The 13113-nt window shown below is 37.9% G+C and overlaps 2 protein-coding genes across 2 annotated transcripts in view; one reads left to right on the forward strand and one right to left on the reverse strand.

Annotated features, from left to right (window-relative positions):
• LOC149079953 (poly(rC)-binding protein 3-like) overlaps positions 1-13113 on the reverse strand; it is a 423390-nt gene that overhangs the window by 307159 nt on the left and 103118 nt on the right. The window lies entirely within an intron of this gene.
• On the forward strand, positions 5968-8627 carry LOC149079954 (uncharacterized). The gene has a single exon (XM_089238851.1). It carries the CDS (start codon positions 5977-5979, stop codon positions 8071-8073), a length of 2097 nt encoding a protein of 698 aa, XP_089094977.1. The 5' UTR covers positions 5968-5976; the 3' UTR covers positions 8074-8627.

Here is a 13113-nt window from a genome sequence, read left to right on the forward strand (position 1 = left end):
AGAGATGGAACTCTCGGAACAGGCTAGCAATTCATCATTGCAGAAAGAGCGAGAGCATCTTGGGTAAATAATTCGAAATCTGATAAATTTACTTCCACGAGCCACCTGCTCGATATCGATCCAAAGCACCAATTATTTTAGGGCTTTTTCCGCTTCTTTGATTACTTTTTCGAACTGATTTCAAAAAATCAATTATGTGGAGATAGATATTTACAAAAAATCAGAAATTTTAATATTTCTATATGTACCAAGTAAGCTGATACCTTAAGCGGTATTTATTTCTGATATTTTATACGACCATGTGAAAACTCAAATAATAGACAAATGTGTGACAGTCTTTTAAAACTGTTTATGACAATCATAGCAAGCACAATATATTTTATTGCTGTTTTAGCAGTGACATTTTGACTTCCTTCAGTAAACAAATCAATTGTAATTAGAAATAATCGAGTTTTTATAATGAGCATCTCGAATTTTCCATCCGCTTTCAAAAAGAGTAATCACTGAGGATTACATACCAATGCAAGATATACAGAAAACTGGGTGTTGTGTGAAGATGCTTATTTTTTGAGGTATTGATTTTAGGAAGGAACGTTATTTCGAGTTTGTGGTTTTATATAGTGCCACATGTGAGTGAAATTTGAACTTTTTAACTTCTAAAAAAAATTGTAGGCCATGACGTATATTTTAGTACAATCCGCACCTTTTTTATGTGAATTGGTTGATTTATTATTAGTTATGAAAATGTGTCCAGGACTTCTCATCCACCCTGTATTATTCAGTATCATCTCAAACATGCTATGAGGAAAGAGAAAAGACTGAAAAAATTGAAATTTTGCTTAATATGGTGTAAGTAGTTGAACAAAAGTGTGCTAAAGCTGGTCATGTAAACTGAAGAAGTTCTTAGGTAATATCTATGAGTTAGCAGTAGCTAGGTTCAGTACCTAGAATAAAGATTGGAAAAGAGGGCAAAAATAAGGTTTGTGGGGGGAACAACGTCAGGGGAGAAACGTCCATTCACCATGGAGAAAAGAGTAATCTCAGCCAAATTCACCAGGATTAAGCCAAAGTTCCTGGTTGAATAGACCTCACCATTGATTGGACGAAGATAATTTCTTTCGAAAGGAATTAATCACCGAGGTTAAGAATAGCAGAAAATTGGTTCTGTAGCACCGGATGAAACCATTAATCCCTCTTTTTTTCCCCTAGTGTTAGTCGGATGATATGTGAACCCCAAGTCACAAATTTCTACCTTGAATGAACAAAAAAAATTGACTATCAATACATCAGTAAATTAAGTGAAAATGAAATTTGGACCGCGTTTAAGTCTTGTTAACCCGTTTGGGAATACGCAAAAATAGCGAAAAGTGAAGTGATGGATAATGTTAAATATCAGTTACTAGCTGTAACCCGCGGCTTCGCTCGCGTGAATTTGGTCATCTGAAAATTGTTCTGCAGTGATTTCCCCCATATAACATTCCCACCACGTTGGGGGTTATATTTTCAGAAATCCCGTCGTGTATATATATATATATTAGAGAGAGAGTGGTTCTCTGTATTATAAAAAATATAATACTCACCTAATTTCATATTTATAGATTCTGCTGTTTGGACTGAACGATGATTGCGCCATATAACCTTTGATATAATATAATCCATATAACCCCCCCCCCCCACATATGACCCCCCCCCCCCACATATGACCCCAGTTAGATGATGAATTTTGAAATATCCCTTTTTAGTGAGACTCTACATTACAAACTAAAACTACTGACCAAATTCCATAATTATAGCTTCAGTAGTTTCGGCTCGGCGTGATTTCTACATGTTACCTTTGAACCTCCTTTTGAACCCTTAGAGGTCGAATTTCAAAAACCCCTTCTTTGCTTTTTTTACTTCATGACATAACACTTCTGACCAAATTTCATAATTATAGCTTTATTGGTTTTGGCTCGGGATGATTTCAATATGTTACCTTTGAACCCTCTTTTGACTGTATTAGCGGTCGAATTTAAAACAAAAACCCTTCTTAGTGAATCTTTACGTCATGAAACAAAACTATTGACCGAATTTGATATTTATAGCTTCAGTGGTTCAGGATCGGTGATGACGAGTTAGTTAGTCAATCAGTCTCACAATCAGGACATATTATTATTATATATATATGTATAGATATAGATATGGTATGATATATATTGCGTGCATAGCGGATACTTGCACCTTGGCAAAATTTTTGTGGTCCATATGAAAAAGTTGAAGTCGCTACACTGATGTCCAGAGTAAAGAGAATAAATGTTTTTTTTTGGAGTTTCTTGACAATTCATCCGCATGGCAGAAACCCGGATGGCCTGTACTAATACCTCAGGCTGCACTGGGCAAATCAGTATATACCATATAGCAAATTAGCAACTGGTAGTGTTTTTTAATTAGTTTCTTGAAATTTAATCTGCATGGCAGTAACGTAATGACAGTGATTGCCGTGTTCTTTTTGCATCCTCAGTTGGTGGTGCCTGCTGCCCAAAAAGCTGCGCGTGCCATTTGTTTTAGAAGGAAGTATAGCAAGAAGCATCAATATTTCAGGCTGCACTGGAACAATTAGTACAGACCAGTGGTTCTCAAACTTTTGTCACCCACGGCTCCCTTATTCACTTCATGGTTTTTCTGAGGCTTACCAGAATAGTGTTTAGTAGGTATTTTTCCTTATAAAAGAACCACTTTTCGAAGCATAAATAGGCACACAAATCAATATCTCCAGCTCATCGCGCCGCTCCTGGTAAAGATTGGTGACGTCCATAGGAACCGAGATGCACACTTGCGAGCAGATGAGCGTTTTTTGATGAATCCCACTTCAGTAGAGATAAATACCGTTTCTTCCCTAGCATGCATGTAGTGGCCGCATACACATTATAATGGGAAGTGGCAATCTTCCGGCAAGCATTTTAGAACGTCATATCGGATGAACAGCAAGCATAATTGTGTGGATGCCGCAAGTAATCACGGACAATACGTTAAACAATACGATGTTAAATATTTCCTTCCAACAAATTTTTCCCCTATCAACCACAACATCAAGGAAATGGTTCAGATGACGTCTTGCAAACTCCTTTATCCCGCTCCTGGTGTCATATTCTAGCAAGTGTGAGTGACAGCGCCCGAACACTCATTTCCCATAATGTCCAAGACCTCTTCTCTGCGCGGCAAATACCGTTCCTTGCCTGCTTACCAGATTCTCGATGTCCAACCTATAGTCTCGATTGAACATGTCTTTCGGATCCTGGCCTATCCGTCTCCTCTTTCAGGTATTGCCAATGGTAATACCTTTGGTCTTATTGAAGCAACCTACTTCACCAATTATGACCATATCGCTATATTGCAATTTATTGCCATCAATGACATGGGTTGGAAATGAAGGTGTTATCGATCGGGTCTCCTCAAGCTCGTTAAGGAAAATATCTTATCTATATCCTCCCTCGGGTTTGAACTTAGAACCGTGACGGCAACCTTTACGGTGGTAGGCAAGCATGTTACCACCACGCCACTCGGGTCATATCGAAGCAACCTGATAGTACCTCTCTAGTTCAATGTTATGATGAATGGAAGCTCTTATTACCACTTTTGGTAATTGAAGCTAGATTTTAAAGGAATGATAAACCTCGCACAAACACAGGATTGGTTACATATGCTACTTGCAACATTGTCCAGCAGATCTTGAGAACGCCAGCTGATTCATTCCACGCGTTCTTTAACTTTCCAGCGCATCATTAGACAGGAAAAAATATGCAGTTTTACACGCGAAAAAAATAATATTTGCTGCATTGTCCCGTTTCACCTTTCATCATCTTTCCAAAAATCTCCCGCTCTCACATGATTCTAAATATTTACATAATAGTCAACTAGTTAGTTTCATCTTTATCGATTATGCTGCCAGTTAAATGCGACCACTCTTAATTAAGTCCGATTTTGAAAATATCCTCTGACCAGTCTGACTCTCAGTCAAATCATTGATATTAGTTTTACAGTGAAGTTTAATTTTTCCCATCTTATACGACACAGAGCGTTTAAGTTAGACGTTTTTTAAAAAAGTTAAGACATTTTCTTAGATTACGAGAGATTTTTATTGCAAAAATAACAATAAAATAAATAATTTTCTGCTGTATGCTTAGTCATGGGGGAAAAAAAAATTGAATTTTTCAAAAAAAAGAAAATGGAATAAAAACCCCCGGATGATTCCCATGAATAAAAATGAGATCGTATCTTTCAGTTTCCTAAAAATAACTTTAAAAAAGCGGATTTTCTATTCTTTTCGTCCCCTTCCTTCAACATTCTTTCAGTTCAGATCGAATAGCGAGCATTCTCAAGAGATATTTTTATTTTCTGTCTCGCTAGAAATGTCTGAAGACGTAACAACGTTCTTCTGAGCACTTCATCTGTTCTTTCTCAGAGCCGTTCAGATACCAAGACACATTACAGAAGGAGAAAAAACAAAAATACGAGAGCAAGTTAATATAAGAAAAAAATAATAGTAAAAATGAGGGGGGGGGCGCTTGTAAAAAGAAAGAAAGGTACCCGTGCTCTATCGCTAAATAATCATGTCCCTCTTCCATTATCGTAGAAGCAGCAAGGTCATTATGGAAACAATGCCGTCATCTAGCAATGCCACATACAATGCAGCTTCGTCGCATGGGCAATCTACTAGAGGAGATGAGCAACACCGCCCTAATGAGGAACAATGGTCCTAATGATAACCCAGACGAAACTGACGGAAAGCTTCGGAAACGAATTTCCTTTTCATCGAGAAAGATTTTCCTATTAGTTAAGCATGATTGATGTAAAAAAAATATCTTTCCGTATTTTTATGCTTTAAAAAAGGGAACCAAATACGGTGAATCCACGCTACAACGATACTCGATACAACGATGAATCCCCCTACAACGATATTTTTTCAAATTTTGTTTGGAATTATAGCCTAATGTTAAACTTCTCTCGGTACAACGATATCCTTCACTACGATAAATCTTTCTATAGTATACGTGCTCGACATATGGCCCGCCAAATGTGGCCCATGGAGTTATCTAATGTGGCCAGTGACTTCAATTTTTAAGAATGACCTTAATTTTTTAAGAATGAACTAAACAGCACGTAACCAGATCATTTAAGTGACTCGCGGCACATTCCCTGTGACCCACGCCACATTTACAGATCATTTAATTGACCCGCGATACATTCCCAGATCAATTAAGTGGCTTGCGACTCATTTCCAGCTCCCTTAAGTGACCCGGGGGACATTTACAAATTTCTTAAAATGACCCGCAGCATATTTCTGCACATTATATATTCAGCACATTTACAGAGCATTTAAGTGACCATCAGCACATTTACAGAGCATTTAAGTGACCATCAGCACATTTACAGAGCATTTAAGTGACCATCAGCACATTTACAGAGCATTTAAGTGACCATCAGCACATTTACAGAGCATTTAAGTGACCATCAGCACATTTACAGAGCATTTAAGTTACCCTTAGCACACAGCATTTTAAGTTACCCTTAGCACACAGCATTTTAAGTTACCCTTAGCACAGAGCATTTTAAGTTACCCTTGGCACAGATCATTTAAGTGACCTGGGGCGCTGTTTCAAATCATCTAAATGGCTTGCGGCATATTCCCAGATCACTTATGGATCACGGCACGTTTCCAAACCAATGAAGTGTACGTGTGTGTGTGTGGCCAGTACTCTTCAAAAGGTTGAGCACCCTTGCTATATAACGATGTTTCTTTAGAAGATTTCGGAATTGCTACAACGATATTTTTTATATTTTGCTCAAAATCATCCCCATCATATTTTTTAATTCCTCGCCAGTCTTTGTTCTTTCGAAAGTGTGTAATAGCATCAGTATATTTGGCACTATATACTCTTTAACCGGCACAGCAGAAATGCAACATGACGATGCAGGATCGACATTTCGTCAAAAAAAATGTTATATTCAAGTCTATTTTTACAGATTTTCTTGGTGATAAACCTGCGGGAACCATCGACTCTACTCTACTGTACACTTCTGGGAGGAAAAAATACTCGTCATGCCGTCTCTGGGTTTTTCTCCGCCATCTCCTCCCGATACAAGAGCCGTATGACGTCACCATTCGATTCGGAACGTAGCCGCCAAACCACCCCTCCCCAAGAATGGTCTCGTCTCGCAGCCGTCTCTGGGTTTTTCTCCGCCATCTCCTCCCGATACAAGAGCCGTATGACGTCACCATTCGATTCGGAACGTAGCCGCCAAACCACCCCTCCCCGAGAGTGGTCTCGTCTCGCAACTACTGCTGCCACCTGGATTTCGCTGTCGAAGTGGGCGTTTCACCGCTTGTATTTAAGTGTCGCTACCCATGGACTTTCACGATGCAGGATCGACATTTCGTCAAAAAAAATGTTATATTCAAGTCTATTTTTACAGATTTTCTTGGTGATAAACCTGCGGGAACCATCGACTCTACTCTACTGTACACTTCTGGGAGGAAAAAATACTCGTCATGCCGTCTCTGGGTTTTTCTCCGCCATCTCCTCCCGATACAAGAGCCGTATGACGTCACCATTCGATTCGGAACGTAGCCGCCAAACCACCCCTCCCCAAGAATGGTCTCGTCTCGCAGCCGTCTCTGGGTTTTTCTCCGCCATCTCCTCCCGATACAAGAGCCGTATGACGTCACCATTCGATTCGGAACGTAGCCGCCAAACCACCCCTCCCCGAGAGTGGTCTCGTCTCGCAACTACTGCTGCCACCTGGATTTCGCTGTCGAAGTGGGCGTTTCACCGCTTGTATTTAAGTGTCGCTACCCATGGACTTTCACGATGCAGGATCGACATTTCGTCAAAAAAAATGTTATATTCAAGTCTATTTTTACAGGTTAGTTCGCTTCACATTTTCATACCAACTTATTTAATCTTTATAAATTTAATATTCTTTGTGTCGATCCTGCATCCGACGTTTAAAATTATTATGTACTGTGTGTTTCTATTTTTTGCTCAACCATCAATTTTTTACTTAAAATATATGTGTGCTTTAAAGAAAAACCCTTTTCGCTCCGGTCCTTGTTACCACCATTCAAAATTGCTCCATTCAAAACCTCTTCCCTTTTTCCCTCTTGTCCTTTTTACCCACTTGGCTAGCTTGCTTCTACTGGCGGGAGATATCGAATCCAACCCTGGGCCTAGGGTCAGCCACTCCCCAACACGCTCTCAAAATAGATCAAATCCTTCATCTGAATCTTCGACTCTTTCGGATAACTCATCCATTCTCCGTAATATTCAAGACACCCAAGTAGCCATTCTTGACAAACTTACCCTCCTCACCCAAAAACAGGACTCATTCAGTCATCAGCTAAGTGATCTATCCCACCGTCTTAGTGCAGTTGAGGAAAAACTTTCCCCAGTAGAGGAACTCCAAAGCCAAGTCTACGACCTCTCCTCTAATCTCTCTGAACTCCAATCCTCCCTTACCAATAAAGTCATCGATCTTGAGGATCGTTCTCGACGGGATAACTTGATTTTCCGAAACATTCCTGAAGAATCTGACTTCGAGTCCTCCTCCACCCTCGAATCCAAAATCATCCAATGCTGTTCTGATCACCTTGACGTAAATATTACACCTAGTGAGATAGACCGCTGTCACAGATTAGGTTCCAAAAAGACCCACGGATCCAGACTTACCATAATAAAATTCAACAAATTTAAAATAAAAAGTGAGATTCTAAAAAATGCCTCGAAACTTAAAAACAGCAACATATCTATCTCAGAAGATTTCTCTTTCGATACACGCAAGCTTCGTGGTCAAATTTGGAGAGCCAGTCAAAAATACCGTGACGAAGGCATTAAAGTAAAACTTATCCACAATTTTGCACTCATAAATAATACCAAATATGTCTGGGATCCCGATATTAATGATATCCGCCCCATCTTCCCCGCTCATACTGCTTCGAACCTTTCTATGCCCTCCCTCTCCTCCCATATTTCCTCGGTACCCCCTTTAGGCTACTCCCCCCGAGCAACCCTTCCGTCTACACAACCTCCAAATTAAAAAATACCTACCAGTTGGGAACTATTAACACTCGCAGCCTGAAAAACAAAACTGATTTTCTAGAATCATTCTTACTCATCCATAATCCCCATTTTCTTGGTGTTACAGAGTCATGGCTAAATAATACAATCTCTAATTCCGAAATTTTGCCACCCGATTACAATGCTTTTCGAAAGGATAGAAACTCTCGGGGGGGCGGGGTCTTACTTATTTTCAAAAAATCTATCCCTTTAACTGAAATTCTATTAGATTCCGAACTCGAAATTGTTGGAGCCGAATGGCTTCAACCCAACTGTCCCCCACTTGCCATCTTTTCTGTCTATTTCCCTCCCTCTCCTGATTTCCACCTTTTTGAACAACTGGAAATTATTCTTGAAAAATTTTATAAAACACATTCTATTCTTATCTCCGGAGACTGGAATCTTCCCGGCATTGACTGGAAAAATATGGAATCCCTGTCCGGCAATCACGGAATTAATAACAAAGTCCTAGATATCTTCCTTAAATTTAACTTGGTCCAATCCATTTTTGAACCCACAAGAACCACCCTCTACTCCAGCTCTACCTTAGATCTCATTGCTACCTCCAATCGAATTTCAGTCCTTTCCACCTCCATCTTTGAGGGTTGCTCCGACCATAATATCCCACTCATTAACTTTTCCCTCCGCCACTCTATCCCATCCTACAAACTCGCCCCTAAACGTAATTTCAACAAGGCAAATTATCCACTTATGCAAAATATTTTTCGCTCTCACTTCAATGATTTCTTATCCATATCCTCTTCTAACAATATCCACACCCTCTGGACCTCTTTTAAATGTATTATAGACAAATGCTTAACTACAGTTCCAATTAAAAATGTTTCTCCTAAGTCTTTTTTTAATCCATGGATCACCAGAGATATTATTCATTTAAAGAGGAAAATCCGCCGAATCGCCTTCAAATATAAAACTAACAAATCCAATTCACTCAAATCCATAATTTCAGCCTCCACCCGAGACCTCAGAAACCTCATTTCCGTCCAAAAGTCCAGATACCTCTCTCATTCTCTACCCCATTACTTAAAAACCAATCCAACAAAATTCTGGAGTTATCTTAGACCTAAATCTGTTGGTCCCACTTCCCTGAGAAGTTCAAATAAATATACATTTTCTCCTTCAGAGATGGCTACCGAATTCAATTTAGCTTTCTGCTCGGTTTTCTCAATAGACCCCTCTCCTCCCCAATACTCTTTTTTTGATTCTATCCACAACTCACCCCCTATATCCTTCTCCAAACAAGGTATCCTAAAACTTTTGAAAAAACTGAAACCCCATTCTGTTGGCCCTGACGACATCCCAAATTCTATTCTTAAATTCTGTGCTGATGAAGTCGCCGACTATCTTTTAATCCTGTTCAATGTTTCACTAAATTCTGCTACCCTCCCGAACGACTGGAAAATCAATAAAATTATTCCTATCCACAAAACGGGTTCACTTTCCAATCCCCTTAACTTCAGGCCAATAGCAATCACTTCCTCCTGCTGTAAAATCTTCGAGCATATTGTAGCAAAAGAAATCCGTATCCACTTAGACTCCATCAGCTTCTTTTTCCCCAACCAACACGGCTTTAGACAATCTCTCTCTACTACCTCTCAACTGGCCCTCTTCATCCACGACCTCTCTGAAGCCATTGATAAAAACCTACAAACTGATGTCGTATTCCTAGATTTCTCTAAAGCCTTTGATAAAGTTCCCCACGATAAACTTCTTCTCAAACTCTCCCGCCTTGGCCTTAACGTTCAATTACTTAATTGGGTGGAGGCTTTCCTAAAACACCGTAAACAGTTTGTTCATTTTAATGATCATAACTCGTCATCCGCCTCCGTAAAGTCTGGGACCCCTCAAGGATCGGTCCTCTCCCCGTTACTTTTCCTAATTTATATCAATGACCTTCCTCAATCCCTCAACTGCACCACTAGACTTTTTGCTGATGACTGTGTAATTTACCGTATCATTCTCCATCAATCTGATCAAGAACTTCTCCAACATAACCTGGCTTCCATCGCCGACTGGTGTTCCGTATGGCAAATGCCAATGAATATCTCAAAAACGGTTCACATGAAAGTTACCCGTAAACTTCTTCCTCTTGAATACTCCTACTCCATCAATCATTTACCGTTATCCCAAGTTTCACATATCAAATACCTTGGTGTCATTATTTCAGCCGACCTACGTTGGAACAAACACATCGACTACATTTACCAGAAGTGTCTTAACAAACTTTTCTTCCTCCGCCGCAATCTTAAACACTCTACTCGGGATATCAGACTTCTCTGTTACCAAACTTATATATCCCCCGTCCTCTCCTACGCCGCTGAAATCTGGGACCCTTACACCTCCAGTAATATAGACAAACTTGAATCTATTCAAAATAAATCCGCCCGATTTGTTCACGACTGCTGGTCATCTTTCATTTCTGTGTCCGAACTTAAAAATGAACTTCATCTCCTCCCTCTCTCTACTCTTCGTTTCATCTCTCGATTAACATTGCTTTATAAAATTTTCCATGGTCAGTTCAACATGGATACTTCTGGTATCTTAGCCAAACCATCCTACATCTCTAGAAGACTCGACCATTCCCTTAAAATAAAACCTATTTTTGCTTCCACTGACTGCTTTAAATACAGCTTCTTTCCTCATACCATTGGTGAATGGAACAAACTCCCAAGCTCTATTGTTGAATCTCCCTCTATCACTAGTTTTTTATCCAACATCAAACAATATCTTTGTCATTCTCAATCGCATCCTCTTGTATAGGCCCAAGGGCCAACAATATTGTATAAATAAATAAATAAATAAATAACATCTTTTTTTAGTGAAGTAGGCTTTTTTCCGATTTTCAGCAGGTGCAAACTCTATGATATAGGAGAAAGTATTACATTGAGGTAAATAAACTTTACAAAACATTTGAGCTTGTCAATGCAAAATAAGACGCTATTGAAGAGGCGAGATATTTCGTCAGTGCCACTTGAAGGGTTAATGAAGTTTCCATGCAGCTTTCTGTACATTGCACAAAAGTGATGTGAGGTATATATAATTTACTTTATAGGGGGAAACAACTAACTGAATTTTATTCCTCAACTAATTAATTACAATTTTTTCTGTGAATAAACATTCATAAAATGCATTTTATAATGTTACTAACCACACCGACTCAGAAGAGATGGCAACAACAGTATATATTTGGCGGTGAATGATGATAATGTTACCTCTCGATGTAACGATAATCTCTCTCTACAACGATATTTTTTTGGTTCACAGATCATCGTTATATCGAGGTTTCACTGTACATTTTAAAGTTTAAAAAGTATATGTCTGAAAATAAATCGGAAAGAATCCCAAGTAAGCAAATTCTATGGATTTCATTAATCTTCGATTTTTTTCTATCTAGTAAAAACTGAGAAGATGGATGATGATAACTTTCCTAAAAAAATGCATTAAATATCGAATGTTTTATTCAAAATATTTTTTGCGATGATGACTTTCTGTGTAAACGCTATGAAAATATCAAATTCGAGCGTTTTGATTGTAAACGTTGATTATAAAGCTATGAACATGAATCTAGTCAAAACGAATTTTCGATAATAGTTAAACGATGAAAAAATTGGATATATTCATCCGATTTTTTTTATGTTAAATATTCTTTTCCTAAAGGAAAATCGATTTTGCATTAATGTGGAACTAGTGGTAACAGAATTATCGACTATATGGGTTTTTTTCCCGAAAGTTTCGTTTTGTTCTCTTTTAAAAAATCATTGAAATATAGATAATTCATGTTTTCCTCTCCTCTTTTTTATTAAGTATTATTCCAACAACCAAAATAAATTATAACTCTGTATAATTATGCTTTCAAAGGTGTTTTTTTCAATGCGAATGAAGACAAGAAACGTGCCAGAACATACGGGGTATCATGCATATTCACCGGTAAAAGTGATAAATTTATCTAACTCACCAAGTCGATTGGTAAGTATGCGTAATATCACATTTACCGTAATACGTATATTCTACCTGACGTAAATAATTAGCATATTGTAACGAAATGTGTTTTCAAAACAGTCACGCTGTTTCAATCACTTTGAAGCCATAGCTCATGCGAAACGGATTTTGATGAATGAAACAAGTAAAATTTTCATGCGCTAAGAGCAAGAGGTGCTTAAAATATATTTGAATTAAATTTCATATATATGCGTTTAGTACTGTTACTTACAATATATCGAGAGAATTTGTTATTGTGAGAGACCTATGAAAAGTACAGTGTGACAAAATGAAATAAGGGTGATAGTTGGCACATTAACAGTAAAATCACGACTATCTATACATTTTTGAGAAAATGCCATTAATTTTTGAACGTGGTGGAACTTGAAAACATTTATAGTTTTTTGCTGGTATTACTTCACCCAAACTTATTTCAAAATTTAATTTTAGATATCCGAACGAGCATTTGATCTTCTAAGGCCGAATGAAAAACTGGCGTATACTGAGATTGATTTTTTTCAAAATTTAATTTTAACCTATCAATTCGGGAAAACATTTAACTCCATTTTTTACGACTTTTTACAATTTATAAATTGAATTAGTGTATTCAATAAATAAATCATTGTTTTTAAAAAGATGGTCCACAAGAAGTCGCTTATGGGTCTGCAAATTTATTTCCTAACAAATTAGAAATTAAAATAGTGATGAAATGTGTCATTACGACATAACGCATAGTGAGGGGGGCAATTGCAATACATTGACTTAAACCTATTTGCACTATTTTTAAACGAGTTAAAAAAGTTAATTTTCAGTTATTTTATTCTGATTACTTTTTTTAATTGTCTATTTTTGGGACCAAGTATATTTTATTGATTTTCAAAGCATGACAAATCATACACCAGTGAAATTTATAACTGTTGTAAATTTTCCCTGATTTTACCTAAAAAATCAAAAAATACTTCTATAGAAACCAAAGAAAGTGCCTCTATACAAAATCTGAATTCGCGATTATAAAGTTGGTTAC

The sequence above is a fragment of the Pholcus phalangioides genome, unplaced genomic scaffold (genome assembly GCF_987345545.1).
Source record: "Pholcus phalangioides strain wild (caught in Gottingen) unplaced genomic scaffold, Ppha-v1.0 ptg000011l_1, whole genome shotgun sequence".
In the NCBI taxonomy this organism is placed as follows: domain Eukaryota; kingdom Metazoa; phylum Arthropoda; class Arachnida; order Araneae; family Pholcidae; genus Pholcus; species Pholcus phalangioides.